This window comes from Stegodyphus dumicola, chromosome 9 (assembly GCF_044657685.1).
Source record: "Stegodyphus dumicola isolate Sdum_Otavi_A_Nest chromosome 9, ASM4465768v1".
Taxonomy (NCBI): domain Eukaryota; kingdom Metazoa; phylum Arthropoda; class Arachnida; order Araneae; family Eresidae; genus Stegodyphus; species Stegodyphus dumicola.
This window is the reverse complement of record NC_140776.1, coordinates 64,103,723-64,126,323: the sequence shown is the minus strand read 5'-3', so window position 1 is coordinate 64,126,323 and position 22,601 is coordinate 64,103,723. Positions and strand designations below refer to the sequence as shown.

Below are 22,601 nucleotides of genomic sequence, written 5' to 3'. Positions count from 1 at the left end.
ACAACAAAACGTGTGGTCTGTACTTCTTTCTAAGTTATACATATGCCCACAACAATAAAAAGTAAAACGTTTAATTACTTTTCGATCACAACACGCTTCACAAACTACGTAGCATTGTTAAACGTAATTACCGATTTTTAACGTTTCCACCTTTCATACAATAGATAACGTATCAGAGCGCTGAATCGCAGGATAGGGTATCGCTTGTTTTTATTCCGAAACCTAAAAACTACCTATCCATATTAACCATCTCAACATTATTCACACTGTTGTCCTTCGGTCCGAAAACTTACCACAGAGAAACAACAAACGCAACCGTGGAAGGAGATGAACAAATTCTGCGGTAGGACGTATAGAAAACGAAGGAAGAAAAAAATAAAGCTTTCCTCGGTTTCTAATGTGCCGACTGAGGCTAGTCAAAGCTTGAATTTGTTGTTAAAATGGATGGGAATGAAAGGTTTCAAGGCTACAAAAAAATTGCGTCCTACAATTTTTATAGGTTAGTGCCAAGAGTTCGTGTAGGGCTTTAAGATCCATAATTTCATGGGAACTATTATTTTTAATGGTTTGAAAGGAGAGAAGTCTTTAATTACTTTTGTGTGAGAAATGTCATACATATTTTTTTAAAAATATTATTATTTAACGTAATGTTTTTCGTAAAACGAAATGTCTTAAGCAGTTCAAGTTATTCGCCGAAAAATTAGCTCTAATCAAATTATGAGATGCACCTGTCACCTCTTAAATTTAGCAGCTGAAAAAAGGACATCTTCTTTACCAATAAGTATGGATGAATACATTGTTGATATTTACTATTATTTTGATATGAGTACTAAAAGGAAGGGAAAATTGAAACAATTCCAACACCTGCATAATACTGAAATATGGAAAATTTTGTAACATACATATACATGCTGGTCATCTTTAAAGAAATGTTTATCTATAATCCTGGACCAATGGAAACTATTTCTTGCATTTTTTAAAGAAGTAAATGTTTCTAGAGTTAGGATAAAAGGCTCTGTTAACTGTTATAAAATACCTAAAGTAAATGAAGTTATTACTTACATTGTTAGAAATAAGTAAGAGAAAAAATTAGATTAAAAAAGTTAGTTAAGACTAAATTTAGATCCACTATTAATAATGATACATTAGAGAAACTTTTAGCAAAAGTAAGCCTATGTGACAATTGCTGTGAAAAAAATTATTAAGTTTCTTAAGCAAAATCTCCCACTGTTCATAGCATTTGTATGAAAACTGATTAAATTATTCTTTTTTTTCTCTTAAAAGATGCAAATATATATATATATATATATTTGGACTGTTTGCATTCAAGAATTAACAACTATTTAAAGTTAATTCATTATTCAAAAATATATTTTTATCATTTAAAAATGTTTTTGTCATTGAGAAAAATCTGATTTTTGAGTGTCATAGGTTGGAAGTAGGGATCTAGGTTTATCAGTTTTGCAACAGTAGATATTTGCAAAATCTCATGTGGAGTATTGCACTGTAATCTGAAATTTTCAGATTGAAAGTTCTATATTATTTGTAACTGTTTTTTTTTTTTTTTTTCCCAATTTGAGAATTTTATTTATAATGCGAAGAAGAAATTTTTTTTTTGAAAGGCTTCATTAATAATAATAGGAGTAAAGCTTCTACGAGCAAGGAAAGTTTATGAAGAACAAACCTTGTGATTGTAATAAACAAGGCATAAAATGAAATCAATTTAGTGTAATGTGACTAAAAAAATGCTCAATAAATCTGTATTTTCGCCCTTCCTTTTCTGATCTTTCAGCAAGTAATAATTTATAGTTTTGATTTTTTTGTTATATATCATCTTTCATTAAATAAATGTCTATAAATTAATATTCAGTTTTTTTTTTTTTTTTTTTTTTTTTTTTCCCTCCTCCCTGTAGACACAGGAAGAGGCTTGATGACTGAAGATTCTATAAGTTCAGGAGATCTGATTGTAGCTATTCCTCAAAATTTGCTAATTACACCTCACAAAGTTTTGAAATCACATTTGGGATATTTTTTCAAGAGGTTAGTAAAAATGACCCAAGTTTAAATCTCACCAAATGGGTGAGCTATTTGGGAGTTTTCATGGTTTTCCCCAAGCATAACATGAATGCTAGCCAAATATGTTAAAACATCCTTTAAGTAAACAGTACTTTTCTTAATTAGATAGCTCTTGTATGCTTTGCCATAACATAAAAATCCAACCCAATGTTCTATTTACCCACATGACAGTGTGGAATAAAATTATTCATAAAACAGAAAAAAAGTTTTGCAAAACATTAACTGAAAATAACGTGTGTAAATAAAACTTTATATCACATAATATTTTACAAAAATATTAAAAAAAGAAAAAAAAAAAAAGAAAAATTACAATGAGAGGGTAGGAAGCTGGGAAAAGTTACTTGATTATTTTCAAAGCATCATTTGCATATTGGTTTTGTGCAGTATGAATCAATGGTCTTTAACTTTTTGCTTCCTATACTTTAAACTCAAGTAATAGATGTAAAAGGTATAACTAAATAACAATTCAATGAAGGAATTAAAAATGACCAGGATTTGTAAGAAATAGAACATTGATGTTTAGTAATAGAAAGCCGGGGAAATAAATTTTCATGTTGTATATTTAATATTACAGCATACATGAAGCATAACAGAGAACAGAATTAATTCATGAACACATTGTTGATTATTTGAAACAAATTTTTAGATGGAATAATGAGCAAGACCAAAGGAAGAGTTGTCTCGATGTTTGTTGATTGAATTATTAATTATGGTGTTTTCAAGTGTTAACGCGTAGTCTCATAAATTTTTGCATTTTGTATAAAAACTTCATTTTTTTGTAAAAGAAGTGAATATGTTAACAAAGTACTGTATGCTTACATACAATAATAAAAGGGTTTTTATTTTATTGAAGAAGACTTAGATTGACTCAAAATAAAAGTTTTATTAACTAAAAAATATAAAGATTTAGTTTTAAAGTTTAACATCTGGTCATTTATATGTCAAAAAGAATGACATGCAGGTTTTTGCAAAACTCAACAGTGTCCTAAGGGAAACTTAATTGAATTTAGATGATGGTGTTAAAAATGATATAATGGAATAATTTTCTCAGTTGAAGAAAACTATAAGAGAATATAGTTAATCTTTAGATTATGATAACTTGGCGATTTTTTGGCGACCAGCCCTGCTACAGCAACCTGCTAGTTTTTGTTTTCACGAAGTAAAGGCAAGTTTTTTTTTTTTTTTTATACTCAACATTTTTTTCCCAACAATCTGCTAGCCGAATTACACTTATGCTAGAACTTTTATGGAATAAAAGTGCTTAATCATGACGAATATTAGGTGCGAAATTGGGACAAAGTGCAGAACCGCCCACTGCTTGCTGCGTTTTTAAGAATTCCACGTACGCGGCATCATCCATGTACACATCGATCTATTTTCACTTTAAAAAAACATCCCAGAATTGCACAAAAATGGCATTGCTCACACTCTTGACTTTATCCATGTACTCTGCTAAAGTCCTAGTTAGTAACCTTTATCGCCTTACCAAAGTGTCGCCAAACTACCTGTTACCATATTCCAAACATTAGCCAAGAACATTTTCCAGAAGAAAAATGTATGACTGGATAAAAAACCCATTCGAGTACTGTGATAAATCAGGAGGTTTGCTAGTAAAGGAAAGGGAACAACATACCAACAGACTTGATGTTAAAATCTAAATTTGAGCAGGAACAGCTTCTAAATTTTAGGTTGTACTTTCATGCAGAATACCCAGATATTTCTCATATGCTATAAACATTTGTATGCCATTCAGAATTGTATATTTAATTGAAAAATAATTTTCAATGTATGTGGCAACAAAAATTAAGTATAGAAATAAATTAAATGCAGAATAGGAAATGAGATTGCAAATAACATGTGTAGAGCTAGACTTGAACAGTTTGTATAAAAAAGGGCAAGCACTAAATATGATGCAAGGGTAGGTAACAGCTGGAGCACAAGTTAACACTTGCTATTAATGGGTAAATTACATTAATTTATTAAATATAACATAAAATTAAAAAAGCAAGAAAGTTCTGTTATAAAACACTAACCTTTCTGATGAAATTTGTATGTAATTTTTTGTGTTATTCTCTTCATTTACACAACATCTGTATATGCTTAAAAAGAATCTTGAGTATTGCACAAATTTAGCATTGTGCATGCTGCTGCTATTCTCCCGATGCACACAGTAATCTGCTTTCGCTTAAAAAAAAATTGGAGAATTGCACCAATTTGACACTAATACACAGATTTTGATCCATAAAATTTGACCATTTTTGAAGTTTTTGCATTTCTGCTTTTGAACGAAATGCCATATTTTTTGATGAAATGCAGTGCTTTTGTTTTCATCAGCTGGCATATACCACAGTCCCATTACAATTTCTTATAAAAAAAGAAAAAATGCACTGCAACAAAACCAAAGACCATAGAATTCAGAGGTGTAATATGCGCTCGTCTGCTGTGTGCACATACGTACCTAAGTTGCCATGTAAATATACTTTGGTGATGTCATGGGTTGCCTATTTTGGCAATATGGCATGTTGATTATGAATATGCTTCAAGAGGGTGCAGATAATTAGAACTGAATGCATTGATTCAATGTTTCATGATGGCATATACAGTCAAAAGTCTTTAATCCGGACTTGTCGGGACTTCGGTGATTCCGGATTATAGATCATCAGTTTAAATCTGGTAAGATGGCATGCAGAAATTATAAAATTAAAAATATGAAACCGTAATTTATAAAATAATGAGCAATTATGATCTAAAGGGTATCAAAATTTACAAAAAAAAAAAAGAAGCTTAATATTTATTTGTTTACTTTATTAAACATTTTCAACGCATGCATGCATAAAGCATATGTTTTGATTGTATTACGCATAGCCGAAATTTGAAAATTGCAACCAGAAAAACTACTTGATTTGTATTCGTGATATTTATAATGGCAAGGAATTTGATTTAAATCATATCAAAGACGGAGTACATCGAGATGAAATATTACATTTAGTTAGGAATTATAAACCGAATAAAGTAAAAACATCTGCTCTGAAGATAAGGATAGTGCTGACAGATCAACTTCCAGTTTATTGCGCGCCGCAATGTTCCCCCCCCCCCACGCAGAGCAGCGTGAAATTGATAAACAGATTTCGGAACGGTTAGATAAACAAAGGATATGCCTTTATCCATTTTTTGTAGCAATTCCACTTTTTGTTTGATGGGCATAAAAACATACTTTTGTTTTGTAGATCCTTTGGGAGCTCCAGCATCGGAAATTCTATTTGACATAATTTGAAAGTTCAAGCTTACTTTTATAAAATTGCTCTTACAGTCTGCAAAAAATAATAAGCCGGATCCAATTCGAAGATTAAGGAACAACGCAATCATCAACATTAACTGAAATGGATAATTTGATAATTTTAGCTTATACCATCTGTTATGCATTAAACGCGCACGCGAAAACGTATTCTGCGCTTGCGCACACACATATGCGCAGTCGTAAGGGTCTTGTGCACACGCGTAAATGCCTATGCGCATGTGTCAACGAAAAATTTTAGCTTTGAGGTCCGGATTATGGGTGTCCGAATTAACGACTTTTGATTGTATTATGTTTTTATAAGTTCTACTTTTAAGAGGTTTATCAAAATTAAGCATTGGTTTATATTGGTGAAATTTCATTAAAGAACTGACTAGGGAAAGGTCCTGATATTCACTGTTATAAATTCCAGTATCCCCTGACCTTCCTGAAGTTGTGCGTGTAGTAAATCTTCATCTCGAAACTGTATGGAATTTGCAAAAATATCTCTGGGGTATGGGTTTGGTGTATTTATCAATATGCCTCATTATGTGGCCTGGTTGGCATGATTCACAGCCATCTCTACAATTGCTCTGATCCTAATAACATTGCAGACATTAATTATGAAGAGGTTAACTTTTTGCTTGCTTCAAGACTTGACTTGGCTACCCAACAAAGACTAATGGGTGAAAAACCAAGGTCCAGCATAAGGAAATAAATAAAATAAAATGAAAAATTAAATAAAACAAATAAATATTTTTATAAGTATTTATAATTTAAATGAAGATAAGTTTTACTCAGCATAAAAAGAACATGGAATCTCATAAGCTACAAGAGAATAAGCTCGTAAGTATAAGACAGAGAAAGAGCCTCCTAAACGTTCACTAAAATTTGTTTTGATGAAATAGGTTAAAAATTAGGTAGTGTGACATGGTCATTCTTGAATTCATTAGCAAATTAGAAGTAATTATTGTTATTGTTGTTGAAGCTGTAATCTGTCAAATTTTACCTCATCGGTTAAACATTAGGCACGTGAAGTTTTACATGTATGTAATCCCCTCTTTGTATGTAAATCTTTTTAAAATTTTGGCAATTAAAAGTTTAGTTAAAAAAATACACACTTAATTTGTGCATTCTGAATTATATTACAGTATAATTTATTAAATTTTAAAAAATAAAAAGCATGTTCTAAATAGGTAACTTAAAAACTTTTAATTTTCCAGATATATATTAACTGAATATTTAAAAATTTTTTTAAATTGTAATAATTATTAACAATTTTATTATAAAATCTGATTTTCATTTTTTCTCTTGTTAGGTACTGCCCACAAGCATCAGGCCATCAAATTTTAAGTGTTTTTCTTATTTGCGAAAAATGTAAAGGAATATCATCAGATTGGTGTTATTACATTGAGACACTGCCTAAGACTTACAGTATTCCTGCATATTTAAACCAACATTCATTATCAGTAATTCCAGAATTCCTCACTGGGCAAGCTTTGGACCAAGTAATGTTATGTAAAACCTCTTATGAACAGCTAAAATTATTGTTACAGAAATTAGAAGCATCTAGTCATTTATTTAAAGGTGCTCTTGATTTTGATGTATATAAATGGGCTTGGTGTAGTGTTAATACCCGTTGTATATTTATAGACTGTGATAAAACTCATTGTATTGGAAAACTATGCACATATCATCTTGCTTTGGCTCCTTTTCTAGACCTGCTGAACCATAGTACTCATGTGCAAGTAAGTTATTTTTATTGAATTATTGACTATCTAGTTAAAGATTAGTTTGTAGTGGATATTTCTTTTTTATGTGGTAGTGTGAGTGATGTACACTAAAGAGCAGTTGAATTAGGGATAGCCTGCACTATGCAAATTTTGAGTTGTGTGCAAGCCTAGAAGTGTCTTGCAAATGATGTGAGCAGCAGTTTGACAAGATAAGGAATGCTGCTCACAGTATCAGAAATAAAAGCAAAATGGGTAAGAGTATAAATCTAAGCGCATTTTATCATAGCCAAATTGTTGGGACCGGATGAATGCACCACTCCATTTTGGAAGTAGTGTAGACACTCGTATTTTTGTGCTCTGCTTGTGGTAAGGGTCTACAGTGAGTATGTCGATTCCGACAAAACTATCCCTGTCAGGATCAGCTGCCGTGGATAACAGCGTATGGATTACTGAGGTCGTCAGCCGCTAGCTTTCACTGTAATAGTGGATAGACAGGCCACATTGCAACAGATTACCTGCCAATTTAATGCTGGTGAACAGCAATGTGTAAGCTGCCACACCATACAAAACCATCTTCTTTCAGTGGAGTACAGGAGTCGTCATCCTAAGAGAGTCCCTCTGCCTGACTGCAAAAAACATGGTGCAGCATTTAGCTTGAACATGGGAACATCGGCAGTGGACTATCAAGATGTGGAACAATGTTGCCTGCAGTGATGAGTCGGAAGTTCACTTTGATGCATGCTGATGACAAAGTACATGTATGGCATAAGCCACATGAAGCGATGCATCCTTCCTGCCAGCAGGGAACTCTTCAAGCTGGTAGAGGTGGTGTTCTTGTATGCAAGTGTTCACATGGACTGAAATGGGACGCCTGGTATATGTGACATTGTCTATAACAAGTGAACATTACTGGGATATCTTTGACAATATCTGCTCCTGAACGCTTGTTTTCGACAGCCCTTGACTACAGAGATTATCTTTCAACAAGACAATGCACCATGTCTTTACTCCTGAATTGTATCAGAATGGTTGGATGATCAACATTCCACAGACCTGCATATGCTTTCCTGACTGTGGCGTTCCGACAGATACTTCAACTTCTATTCATGAGATGGCGCCACGTGTAAAATCCAGTTCTTAATCGGAGCAGCAAAGCGACGTCGTTACTCACTCAGACTTCTCGTGAGACAACTGTACGTGACGGTAGCATGAACTGTGTTCCGAGCTCTGCGTTGATCTCTGCAATGTAATTTAAATTGTAATTTTGTACTTAATATATTCTTTTGTTATAGGAGATTGTCTACTCTTATTTTCTTTAATTATATCATGCATTAAGCACACGACCACCAAAAGTGGTGACCTTTTGACTGAGCATGCTACTGACAATGGATTTTCAACGACCCTAAGCCATGTGCATCCAAGGCATTCTGAAGAACTGACTAAAAATAACAACGAATATGGACATTAAACGTATGCTACAACATACCCCTTCAATTATTTCCAGAAGTATTGATATATATTGCTTGTGTTTTTTTCAAAGTCGTGCATATCATCGCAAGGAGCTTCAGCAAATCATCAATGTGATCTGTTCCGTTCTGCTGACTTCGCCAGTCGTGCAATAATTCTTCGATCCTTCAACATTCAACACTTCATTTAAACTTGCGGCGGACTTTCAACTGGCCTTTTATTATTGCGGATGTAACTCAAGCAATTATTGGTGTCGACTTCTTGACACATTTCCACCTTCTAGTGGATGTCAAGAATAATTGCTTAATTGATGCTACAACTCAGCTGACATCACAGGGCCAAGCTTCTCACATATCAAATGTACCTACCAACATAAGTGTTGTATCGGGCAGCACACGGTTTCATCGGTTATTAGCAGAATTCCCTGACATTTTAAACCCATTCAAATCAGGGCAGCATACTCATCAGCCAGAAGTGTATCATCACATTGAAACACATGGCCCACCTGTATTTTCCAAGCCTCGTCGTCTTTCGCCAGAGATGCTAAAAGCTGCTCGCAAAGAATTTGAATTCATGCTAGCACAGGGAACCATTTGCCCATCCAAAAGTCCATGGGCCAGTCCACTTCACATGGTTAAAAAGTCTAATGGTGACTGGCAGCCTTTTGGAGATTATCGTCGACTTAATGCCGTCACAGTCCCTGACAGATATCCACAAACCTCCCTTCAGTTACAACCGCTGCACATTGATCCAATGCTTAAAATTTACTGTGACATAGAGAACAATAGAATACGTCCCTATATTCCTGTCAATTTTAGACGTGAAGTGTTTAATGCCTTGCACAATTTGGCACATCCTGGAATCCGTGCCACCAAAAAGCTGATTGCAGACAGATTTGTCTGGCCAGCAATGAATCAAGACATCACAGAATGGACTCATTCATGTATTAGATGTCAATGGTGTAAAGTATTCTGTCACACTCACAGCCCCATTCAACGATTTAACCTTCCAGCAAGACGCTTTGATCATGTGCACTTAGACTTGGTTGGCCCATTGCCTCCTTCAAATGGTTACACTTACCTCCTCACTTGTATTGATCGGTACACAAGATGGCCTGAAGCCATTCCTATTGAAAATATATCCGCTGAAACTGTAGCTCGAGCATTCATCTTCCAGTGGCTTTCAAGATTTGGCATGCCTACCACCATCACTACTGACTAAGGCTGACAATTTCAATGTCACTTGTTCGCATCCCTCACCTCTCTTCTTGGCATTCGCCATATTCGCACAACACCATACCATCCATCTGGAAATGGGATGGTGGAACACTTTCACCGATCTCTCAAACAAGGTCTGAAGTGCCACAGTAGCACACACTGGACAGAAGCCTTACCCCTAGTCTTGCTTGGTCTTCGCACAGCATTCAAAGAAGACATTGGTAGCACTTGTGCTGAAATGTTATATGGTGCAACCCTCCATCTGCCAGGTGAATTCTTTCACCCAGAATCTACTCCAGTTATCGACCCTCCAACATTAGTTCAACGTTTACGTGAGACCATGAGCAATATCTCGCCAACCCCAGCATCTTCGCATAACTAGCCAAGCTATTTTGTACATCCTGCGCTTGAAACATCTTCGCACGTATTCGTGCGCAATGATGCAATTAAGCCAACTTTAACACCTGCATATGATGGTCCATTCAAAGTTGTCAAACGAATACTGAAACATTTCACCATCATCTGCAATGGAAAACTTTCTAATGCAAGATCCAATAACTTCCTCATCAACATCACTCCCGGAAGAAAGCTTACATCCCGTTAAAGAGCAACCTAAAACTACCAGATCTGGAAGAAAGGTTAAATTTAACCCAAAGTACTTATAATGTACCGATGGTACATAGGGGGGGGGAGTACTGTGGCGTTCCGACAGATACTTCAACTTCTATTCATGAGATGGCGCCATGTGTAAAATCCAGTTCTTAATCGGAGCAGCAAAGCGACGTCATTACTCACTCAGACTTCTTGTGAGACAACTGTACGCGACAGTAGCATGAACTGTGTTCCGAGCTCTGCGTTGATCTCTGCAATGTAATTTAAATTGTAATTTAGTACTTAATATATTCTTTTGTTATAGGAGATTGTCTACTCTTATTTTCTTTAATTATATCATGCATTAAGCACACGACCACCAAATGACTATCAAGGTCACATGACCTAAATCTGATTGAGCACATCTGGGATGCAATTGAGAGAGAGATGTTCTAGGCTCTGACCACCTTCCATCTGATCTTCGTCAACTGTGGGAGGTGGTTCAGGAGTCATAGATATGTATGGCTTCCCATCGCTTCCAGTGTCTGAGTCCATGTCAAAATAATGGACGCAGCTGTCATCAAGGCGAAAAGTAGTGCTGCTTGCTTCTAGACAGGTGTCCTAATTCATTTGCTCTTCTGTGTATATTTGGTAAGTGCAGTTTTTAAAGGAAAAAACTGCTGTCAGGAGCCATGAGAAATAAAATATTAAATAAAACAGTAAATAATGAGTAACTGAAATTAATCAAAAATTTATTCAATGATAAGTCAAGAATAAATACAGTCAAAAGTCGTTAATTCAGACACCCATAATCCGGAATGATCAATAATCCGTACCTCAAAGCTACGAAATTTCTGCACATGCGTCAGCACGTAAGACCTTTACGGCTGCGAATATGCGTGTGCGCATGCGCATAATATGTTTACACATGTGCATTTAATGTATAACGGACGGTATAAGCTAAGCAAAAATTATCTAATTCAGTTAATGTTGCAGATTGCGTTGTTCCTTAATCTTCGAATTGGATCCGGCTTATTATTTTTTGCAAACTGTTAGAGCAATTTTATAAAAGTAAGCTTGAACTTTCGATTATGTCAAATAGAATTTCCGATATATATTTACTAATATGTAAAGGATCTACAAAGCGAAAGTATGTTTCGAAGTCCATTAAACAAAAAGTGGAATTGCTGCAAAAAATGGATAAGGGCATATCCTATGTTTCTCTTAACCATTCCGAAATCTGTTTATCAATTTCACACTGCTCTGCGGTGGGGGGGGGGGAAACGCCACGGCGCGCAATGAATTGGAAGTTGATCTGTCAGCACTATCCTTATCTTCAGGGCAGATGTTTTTATTTTATTTGGCTTATAATTCCTTACTAAATGTAGTATTTCATCTCGATGTACTCCGTCTTTGATATGATTTAAATCAAATTCCTCGTCATTATAATTCGCTTCCGATAGTGAAGAAAGTGACACAGAGGTTATTGAAAACGAAAAAATTTCGATTGACAAATTAGTCTGTATTCTCGACACAGCAATTATAGGACTTGAACAGCGGAACTTTGTAACTGAACAAGAAATTATGTCTGTTTATAGAATTAAAGAGAAAGTATTATCACATGAAACGAAGCAACTTAAACAACTTACATTGAAAGAAATGTTTAATAAAGTAAACAAATAAATATTAAGCTTTTTTTTCGTAAATTTTTATACCCTTTAGATCATAATTGTTCTTTATTTCATAAATTATGGTTTCATATTTTTAATTTTATAATTTCTGCAAGCCATCTTACCAGATTTAAACTGATGATTTATAATCCGGAAATATCGATAATCCGGAATGTCCGAAGTCCCAATTAACGACTTTTGACTGTAGTACAATAAACTTTATTAAAATAAATACATGAGTTAAATAATATAATACATAGAGAGGAGTAAAGGACTTTCCACCAAAGAACAGTCAAGACATTTAGAATTGAACACACCACAATCAGATCAAGACATTTAGAAGCCGTAAAGGACTTGAAGGATTTTGGTGTTCCCACACACATTTATTGAGTAATTCATGTTTTGCCCCCCCATTTCTTCAGTCATAGTCATGGTTAGCTGCACCATACATTTTATAGTAAAATCAGCTTTTTTTTTTTTTTTTTTTTTTCCCCCTCTTTCCATGATGCTGATTTTCCTTAATGGTTAATCTAGCTTTGACTCAGATCTCATCTTACGTAAACAACTAGTTTACTAAAGCTAGAATTAGATTTTTTTCTCAAAAATGATGTGCCAGCGGGAGGTTCTGGTGGACTAAGCTTAAAATGTATTATGATCAATCAAGAAAGTTTCAATATTTCTCAATTTTCTAGTTTATGTTGGTCAGTAGATTATAAGACATGAGTTAGATCAATTTTTGGAATAACGTTAGCTGTTACATAATTTAAAAATGAATCATTTTCTTTCAAAGCTTACATTTTGTTTTAAGGTAAGCTCTTTTTATTTATGGAACTGACAACTTATCAAAAGAATAAATTGCTTTAATTTTTACCTATTTTGCTGAACAATCATTAATTGTATTTAGTTACTTGGAACTTAAGTAAATTAAAAAAAATTAGTAAAGGAAAGCAGGTGCCCCCCAAAAAATTTTTTATGGATGTCTTTTTTTTAAAGCAAAATAAACATAACTGAAAATTTCCAGATAGTTTTAAATCATGAATGGTATAAATGCCAGTCGTTTTCTGTAATGAAAAAGATCTTTTGGTACTTCTTTTTTTATAGAGGCCCTCAACCATATTTGACAATTTATATTTGCACCAAGATCTCAACTATAATTTTACCAAACTCATGAAGTGCAAATGCGAAAATAAGCAACACAATATATAATAGTAAAAATAATAGTCACATGTTTTTTCCTAAGAATATTTTTAAGAATCCTTATCATTATTCTTTTATCACATTTAATTGTTCCAGTTAACTGCAACACTTTGACACCTGTTTAGCTGTTTATTACACCCCTTCATGGATGTCATCTCCTGTGCCCAAGAATACATAAATCTAATAGCAGTAGCAATGATATTCTGGAACTGCTGAAACCAATTTTCAATACGGAGGCCCTTTTTCTTTTTGCAGTTTTTAACACTGCACCACCTAACAAATGGTTTCGTCATTAATATAAAGTTTCATGTTGTGGTCCTTTTTGCATACTCATTTGTCAGGTAGAAGACCTCTTCCTTGAAAAAAATGATATGGCATCCACTCGTTATTTGGTAAATTAAAGATTTTTAATGTCATATTCACACACACACACACACGCACACACACACACAAAAAAAAAAAAAAAAAAAAAAAAAAAAAAAAAAAAAAAAAAAACGCTCTGAATGTATTTTTAAATAAACAATGTGAATTTGAAACCCTCGTCAAAAATGAATAATATAAAAACATGTGGTGATAGCAAAAATGCAACTTGTTGCTATTATACAATTACATGATGAGGTATAATAACACACAGCCAGATTTTGGTGAGATATTTTAGGTTGATTGGCAATTCAATCTCGCAGGCCATTGTAACAAAGAAGTACCAATTTTTTTGTACCTTTCATTTTCTTCCCCATTTATTGATTGGCTAAGGAGGAGAGAACAATGCCACTTAAAGAGTCATCGAGTTTATCGAAGCAAAAAAATAGTTAAAATCAGCAATGCCTTCATCAGGATTCAAACTCTGAACCACCCAAGTGCTGGCCAAATGTGCTTCTCTTTTGTCTTCATGCTATAACTGGAAATAGTTTAGTTAATTCATAGTGTATTGAGAAATGATAAGAAAAGAGAAAATTCCTTACATGTTTTCCTTCCCCAAGACTCTAAAATATTGGAGATTTTAATGTATGAAGTTTCGCTTCAGAGGAAACTTTCAAAGACTGAATTATGTTTATGCAGATGAAAAATAGCTGTGTTCTGTAGGCAAGTAGTAAGATAAGGTAACTTATTTAGTGAATAGCCTCTGTTGCTTAGTAAGATGAATTAACTGTGTCAAAGATCAAATGATAAACCATAGTTGAGATTTTTAAATAGCTGAAGCATAAAACATTCTGTCAGCAAAGTTGATTAATTAAAATATACAAAAGTTTTTTATGCCAAATGCTTAAATGTTTTAATATTAAATTACTTGTTTGTTCAGTATTGATATATAGTAACAAAATATTATTAATTTCACTTTTATTAAATATGTTATAGGTTCATGCTGGCTTCAATAATGAGACAAAATGCTATGAAATTATTAGCCAATGTCAGTTTAAGAAGTATTCACAAATTTTTATCAGTTATGGACAACACAGCAACAGGAAACTTTTCCTTGAATATGGATTTGTGGTGTCAGATAACTATAATGACAGTATACCTTTTTCAATTGGTAATTGCTTTTTAGTGTATTGGAAAATGATAATTTAAAATCTCTCAAAAGTTCCATGTAATGAATTTGTTTACTGATTTTTAGAATAGGCTACTTTTAATTATGTGTGTTTACCTAAATGCTAAGTGAGTTTCTTAATCATTTGGAAAATCCTGAAATCTTAACAAAATGAAAAATGGTCAGTAAGAATGTAAATTCCCCCCCCCTAAAAAAGGCAGGGAAAATCAGAACTTTTTGTGAAATATCAGGGAAATGTAAGAAAAATGGGGGAATGTGCAGAAGAATCCTTTTCAATAAAGAAGTTTTAAAAAGTAAACAAGCAAAAATTCTGTTCCCCTCTTAAAAAAAAAAAAAAAAAAAAAACCAAGCAAAGTGAGTGAAGGGTTTTTGTAATTTTTGCTGTTCACGTAGAAAGAATTTTACTTGCTTCATATCGGATTAATGAGGTGTAGCTCATTCCTATCTTTAGAAATGTAAGTTTTAAATTATCTCTGTTTAGCAATGTAATTGACTTTCTAAAATAAATAAGCTACATTAGAAGCTACTATATTGTATGGTTGTACATTATAATAATTTTTTCTATTACTTAAATACTTTTTCAATCCAGTTTTAGTTCTCAGTTTTATTTTGGAACCCATGGAAAAATATTTATTTGTGAATGATGCTATACTGTTATTTATGTACTCTTTTTTTTTTTTTTTCCCCAGAATGAATAGTTTTTTTATAGATTTGGTATTTCTTTTAAACTCTTTGACTATGAATTAAAAAAAAAAGTATCCTGTTTTCTATCCAAGTGAACAAAATATATCATAAATTAGGGAAATTTAGCATGTGGGATTTTTTGACAAACAGTTTTCAAGCCAAAGGATTAGTGGGATACATATGCCCCACATGTAGTGATCAACTTACTGTAAGCACACCTATTATTCTGGAAAACTTTATTATATGAAGTAGATTTTCCATCGTATGGCACAGGGTAAAGCATTCTTTGCATAACCCAGTGTTACATATTGGGCAACTCATATATTTGTTCTTTTTTGTGTGTTCATTTATGTACAGCAAGCACAATGGCATCTTGATTTTTCCAATTATTGGAAGATGATCCCCAACATATGGGAGATAACAACACTAAGTACTTTTTAACCCAGCAGTAATTTTTAAAACTTTCTGTGAACATACATGTCCTGTTAGTAGTCAAAGGGTTAAACATCTTTCTTACTTTTTTGATTGATTTAGTTGTATTTTTGATTTGATGGCTAGTTTAAATTAGAAAAGTCTTAGTTTGTTCATGTAAAGTATGGAAAAGTCATAGAAATTTAAAGTTGAATTTTGGTGAGAACCCTATTAAACTAAAATCTATTATTTCAGGGTTTTGGAAAATTAATTATCATAGCCAACTTTTTCAAGCAATTCATATTAAAATTTCAGACAAAATTAATTTTAATTTAACAATATTTTATTTATCCATTGCTTGTTTTTTAATAAGTGACTAAAATGTGCATTATTGTTCATTAATTTCCTAAAGTAATACATGTAAACATATATGTATTAAAATGGGAACAAAACTACATATTAAGTAAATAAATAAAATGATTACTAATACTAATAATTAATATATATGTAAATGATATAATAAGAATGCAACTGAAACAAAAAATAAATATTTCAAATGTGTTGTTTTTTGTTTCATTTGCATTATTATTTTAGCATATGCATGCATTTTATATTCTTGTTTGCAGTTTTGCTTAATTTCTTTGTCAGGTTTGCAGTTGTTTGTTTTTTGATTGTCATAAACATCAATTTTGTGCAGATACTTTTAAATTCATTTTCTCCCTTTTACTGCACTTCCTTGAATCTTATGGAGGGCAGAATGAGCTTGTATTCATGATTATCTAATTTTGTTTACATGAAAAGCAATTATTTTTCACCAATTAATGACTAATGACATGGTGTTTTCTAAAAGCTAAGGAGATGATCTGTGTACTGATGGCTGGCACATAAACATTGTCATTTCTAATTAATAGCGACCAGTGCCTGAGGACATAGTAGCTACATCGTGGATTTTCATAGTCTTACCTATGCCTAATATGAACACATACTGATTTCTCCTTAGAAAGTTTTCCATGAAAGCATATCTCCTATGGCAGATTGCCCTCACATGTATTTCCATACTTAGTTCGCCAACCAATGAAATTTGACTGTATTTCTCTGTACCAATTTCTTGGTTGCTTTCAAAACCATGTAGTGTGTTTTATTTTTAATTGTTTAATCCCAATGAGGATGCCAAAGAGCCTCAAGCAGCTCATGATCTGCAGTTAAGGAGCCTAAGAACCGCAATTTGATCATGCCTGACATATATCATTTTAAGAACATATAACAGTAGAATGGGAAACTGCTTTTGTTAGCTATTATGTAGCTACTGATAATTGAAGTTCTGCAAAATAGTTTTCGTACATTTTATTAGATGTGCTTTCATTAGTGGCACATAGCTGAAATTGCAATGATTGCTTAAATTATGCAATTACATTTTAAATATTAATTGAAATTCAGGATAAAATTCTATTTATATTAAGATACAAGTTATATGTGTATGTTGAAAATATTTTAAACATCTCAAGTATACATTTTTTATTTTTATTTTTTAAAATTATACTTACCAATTTTTCTCTTGCAGATGATATTAAATCTGCATATGCACAATGTAACTTGCCTTCTGAATTATTTCCATGCAAGTTAAAATTTATTTACTCAAACAATCTTCATAGGTAAGTTAATAAATATTGAGGAAATTGTTTTATATATTTATTTTAAAAGGGTCTTTTTTCTTTAGTAATTAATGTTGAGCATATAAATCTACAAAAATGTAGAGGGAATTTTTACTGTATATATTATAAAGTTTAATGTAGTATTTTAATGTATACGTAAAACAAAATAAATTAAAATAATTAGTGGAAACTAAGGTTGGTGATATTTCTGAAATGCTTAAAAATATAATGCTGTAATAGATTTCTCTAATATTTGTTTCAGTATTATGCAGAGGTAAATTAAAATTGGGAATATGTAGAGATAAATCTACTGGGAATTTATTATGTAAAAAAAAAAAAAAAAAAAAAAAAAAAAAAGAGAGAGAGAGAGAGAGGGAGAGAAAGATTAAAGACATACAGCATTTCTTAATGTCTAATATGTTTTCATATATCATTTACTCATTCTGCAATGATATTGAGAAAGAAAAGTATAAAATTCTTTGTAATAAATTTTCATAATAAACTTTGCCTTTTTCCAGTAATTTTAAATAATTGAAATATAAAAGTTGACTTTTATTTGTTTAATTATTTGAGACAGAAGTACAAATATTTGGTGGAAAGATGGGTTATACAGTCAAAAGTCGTTAATCCGGACTCGTCGGGACTTCGGCGATTCCGGATTATCGATTTTTCCGGATCATAGATCATCAGTTTAAATCTCGTAAGATGGCATGCACAAATTCTAAAATTAAAAATATGAAACCGTAATTTATGAAATAAAGAACAATTATGATCTAAAGCATATCAAAATTTACAAAAAAAAAAAAAAAAAAAAAAAAAAATGCTTAATATTTATTTGTTTACTTTATTAAACCTTTCTCTCAATGTAGGTTGTTTAAGTTGCTTCATTTTATGTGATAATACTTTCTCTTTAATTCTATAAAAAGACATAATTTCTTGTTCAGTTACAAAGTTCCGCTGTTCAAGTCCCGTTAATTGCTGTGCCGAGAATACCGACTAACTTGTCAATCAAAATTTTTTCGTTTTAACTAACCTCTCTGTCACATTCTTCATGTCTTTATCCATTTTTTGCAGCAATTCCACTTTTTGTTTGTTGGACATCGAAACATACTTTCGTTTTGTAGATCCTTTGTAAGTTCCAGCATCGGAAATTCTATTTGACATTTACTTTATAAAATTTTATAGTTTACTTTTATAAAATTGCTCATACAGCCTGCAAAAAATAATAAGCGGGATCCAATTCGAAGATTATGGAACAACGCAATCATTAACATTAACTGAAATAGATTAGATAATTTTAGCTTACACCATCCGTTATACATTAAACGCGCAGGCGAAAACGTATTCTGCACTTGCGCACACGCATATGTGCAGTCGTCAAGGTCTTACGCGCACACGTAAAATGCCTGTGTCAATGCAGCGCATGCGCAGAAAGTTTTTAGCTTTGAGGTTCGGATTATAGATCATTCCGGTTTATGGGTGTCCGAATTAACGACTTTTGACTGTAGTAATAATAGCAATAGCAGCAAAACATTTTTTTGAGGTAGTTTACAGAAATATTAAAAGCTCACAATTAGGCACGAGTCTAATTGTCTTAAGTTTTATTATTTACAAAATTAATCATTAAATTTGGTTCAAGTAAATAAAAATAAATTTTTAAAGTGACTGAATTTAAGGTAAAAATTCGAGCAGTGGTGTATTCAGCAGTATCAATATAAGTTATTTATAAAAATTTAAATTATCTGCTGTTAAATAAAAAGTTTTAAAAAAATTTGGAAAAAAAAAAAAAAAAAAAGAATAAAATAAAATCTGAGGCTATGACATAATATTCTGTTAATTAAAAAAAAAAAAAAATTAAATTGGAATTTTCTAGAAGAAAATAATTTCAGTTGATATAAAGATTCTACAAGTGTATTTTTATTTTTCTAAGGAGCTTATTTAGAGTTTTTGGAACTGCTGGTTGATGTATATTGAGACATTACTGCTGGTTGATGTATATTGAGACATATTGAGACAAGTTTTTTTTAATTAATATTTTGCTGGCATGGATATAAAAGTGCTATATTTTCATATTTAGTTTAAAATCAATTAGTGTAGCTCTTGATTTATAGCATTCTCGTCAAGATTATATTAAAATTATAATAGGTCTACAAGGAAATTTATGTTTAAAGTGAAATAGTGGAAAAAAAACCTCGATTATGAATTATTTTATTATTATAACTAGCTGCTATGCGGCTAGCCTTCGTCTGGCTTTTAAATGTACCAGAAAAATGCCTAAAGGGAAAACCAAACATTAAATTTAAAAACTGTACAGAATTTTACTCTGCAAACAACTTATCAAACAAAAATTTTAATAAAAAATGTATTATATATAAAAAAATTATAATGAAATAAGCAATATCTCTTAACACAAATATTAATTATCCTAATAAATAAATTAACCAACTTCCCATTGCAAAATCTTAAGAATTCAAATGGTATAAAGGAAGTTAAAAACTTTGTTTCCTAAAAAAAATGATGCAAAACTTTCCCATATTTTCAAAAGAAAACAGTCAGCAGTCTAGCATCCAAAGCAATGAATGAAAAACTGTTGCCAAAACCACATTTCTAAAAGTATGAAACTATCATCAGAAAGCAATAACGAATCAAAATTGTGCTTTGTGGATGACATAATTCAAAATATACAAACCTCTTTACCATTAGCTAATAAAGAGAGAGAGGAAAAAAAAAAAGGAAATTTTTTTTTTGTTCCTAATGAGATACATGCATGTCAGAATTAGAAGATTGCAATGTTGCATGTATAATTAATAATATTTTATCTCATTTTTTATTTCTCATTATCTCATTAATAATATTTTATCATCATCAGTCAGTCCAGTATACAAAGCATTGAATGAAAAACTGTTTCTAAAACCACATTTCTAAAAGAATGAAACTATTCAAAATGATGCAATTTCATGAAAAAAGATAAAATATAAAAAAAATCTGATTCGAATTTTGAAAAAATCCTTTCGAGGTACACTGGCTCTTTTCTAGATGTACCTATGTACCAAATTTCAGCCCTGGGTCTATTAGCGTACACACAGCACAAACGAAAGACACACACACAGGCAGACTCTTTCTTTTATTATATGTAGATAGTTTGCTGTATTTGGACTTCCAATTTGTATGTTTCTGTATTTAACACAGTGTGTGCAATATTATACTTGTATTATGATTTGGCTTTCTAGAGAATTTGCTTAAATAGTTATAAAATAAAGAAAATTGTTGCTGTTTGTGATGAATCTGTTGTGTGGCCCATGTGCTTTTATTACAGTCAAAAGTCTTTAATCCGGACACGTCGGGACTTCGGCGATTCCGGATTATAGATCATCAGTTTAAATCTGGTAAGATGGCATGCAGAAATAAAAAATATGAAAGCGTAATTTATGAAATAAAGAGCAATTATGATCTAAAGGATATCAAAATTTACGAAAAAAAGCTTAATATTTATTTGTTTACTTTATTAAACATTTCTTTCAACGCGCGCATGCATAAAGCATACATTACGCATAGTCGAAATTAGAAAATTGCAACCAGAAAACTATTTGATGTGTACTCGTGATATTTATAATGACAAGGAATTTGATTTAAATAATATCAAAGACAGAATACATCAAGATGAAATACTACATTTAGTAAGGAATTATAAGCCGAATAAAATAAAAACATCTGCCCTGAAGATAAGGATAGTGCTGACAGATCAACTTCCAGTTCATTGCGCGCCGCAACGTCCGCCCCCCCCCCCTGCTGAGCAGTGTGAAATTGATAAACAGATTTTGGAATGGTTAGAGAAACAAAGGCTATGCCTTTATTCATTTTTTGCAGCAATTCTACTTTGTTTGATGGACATCGAAACCTACTTCCGCTTTGGCAGCTGGAGTTGCCAAAGCGGAAGCTCATCGGAAATTCTATTTGACATAATCGAAAGTTCAAGCTTACTTTTATAGAATTGCTCTAACAGTCTGCAAAAAATAATAAGCCGGATCCAATTCGAAGATTAAGGAACAACACAATCTGCAATATTAACTGAAATAGATAATTAGATAATTTTAGCTTAGCTTATACCGTCCGTTATACATTAAACGCGCATGCATAAACATATTATGCACATGCACACACGCATGCATAAACGCCTATGCGCATGTGTGAATGCATTATGCGTTGACGCATTCACAGAAGGTTTGTGGCTTTGAGGTCCGGATTATAGATCATTCTGGATTAACGACTTTTGACTGTATTATACATTTAAAGCAATGCAACAGTGTTAATATTCTTATACCACTTATAAAATAAACTGATTTATAAAATTAGAAAATTCTAAAAGACATCCGTCAGGGCAATTAAAAATGTAATATACAATATATGAAATGGAATAACATGCTATTTGTATATTTTTATGCACTTTTCTGTATAGTTTATATTTCCATTTCTTTAATGATCCAATAGAAAACTTCATTACTAAATTCAAATATTTTAATAGTTATGCAAGTTGTACTTGTGATGGTCTGAGTTGGAACCTAAACATTATTCTAGGAATTTTGGCTTTGGATTATGATATCAAGTAAATCCCTTTTTTCAATCAGAAATATTTATGCATGGGAAAATTTTTTATTTGAAAAGGGGAGATTTTTCTATCATTAATAATATATTTTTTAAACAGGTGGTGGCAATCAAGACTTACTGAAGATCATGAAATTATGTACAATAAGAATGCTAAATTTAGGAAACTGAGAGAAAAGCTTATATCTATGAAGTTAAACAAGTATAAATTAAATTCAATTGCTTGTACTTGTTGTTTTGATATTCAAACATTAGTATCTACTTTGTGTTCAATTGAAAAAAGTATTTTAATAAAATGTATTTAAATATTTAAAACTTTCATATAAATACTTTGGCAATCAATGTATTAGGTAAGTATTTGTTTGTTTTCATATTATCACCATATTTATAGCTGTTTTCCACTAGAAAGAAATTTGAATTGTAATTTTTTATTTTATGGGCAGTATAATTTCATCATTTTCTGAAAAACAAGTTGTTT

General features: G+C 32.0%; 1 protein-coding gene across 4 annotated transcripts; it reads left to right on the top strand.

Annotated features, from left to right (window-relative positions):
- Nucleotides 1–264: 264 nt before the first annotated feature.
- Nucleotides 265–22,438, top strand: LOC146995365 (SET domain-containing protein 4). Of its 4 annotated transcripts, none has more exons than XM_085823520.1 (7): nt 269–499; nt 1,914–2,040; nt 6,669–7,098; nt 14,582–14,756; nt 17,431–17,521; nt 22,044–22,124; nt 22,224–22,438. In XM_085823520.1, the coding sequence occupies exons 1-7, from the start codon at nt 328–330 to the stop codon at nt 22,426–22,428; spliced, it is 1,281 nt and encodes a 426-aa protein (XP_085679646.1). In that variant the 5' UTR covers nt 269–327; the 3' UTR covers nt 22,429–22,438. The 4 variants fall into 4 exon arrangements, with proteins under 4 accessions (XP_085679647.1, XP_085679646.1, XP_085679649.1 ...); XM_085823522.1 differs by lacking the exon at nt 269–499 and adding an exon at nt 506–781; XM_085823521.1 differs by lacking the exon at nt 22,044–22,124 and having other exon boundaries at nt 265–499.
- Nucleotides 22,439–22,601: the final 163 nt, after the last annotated feature.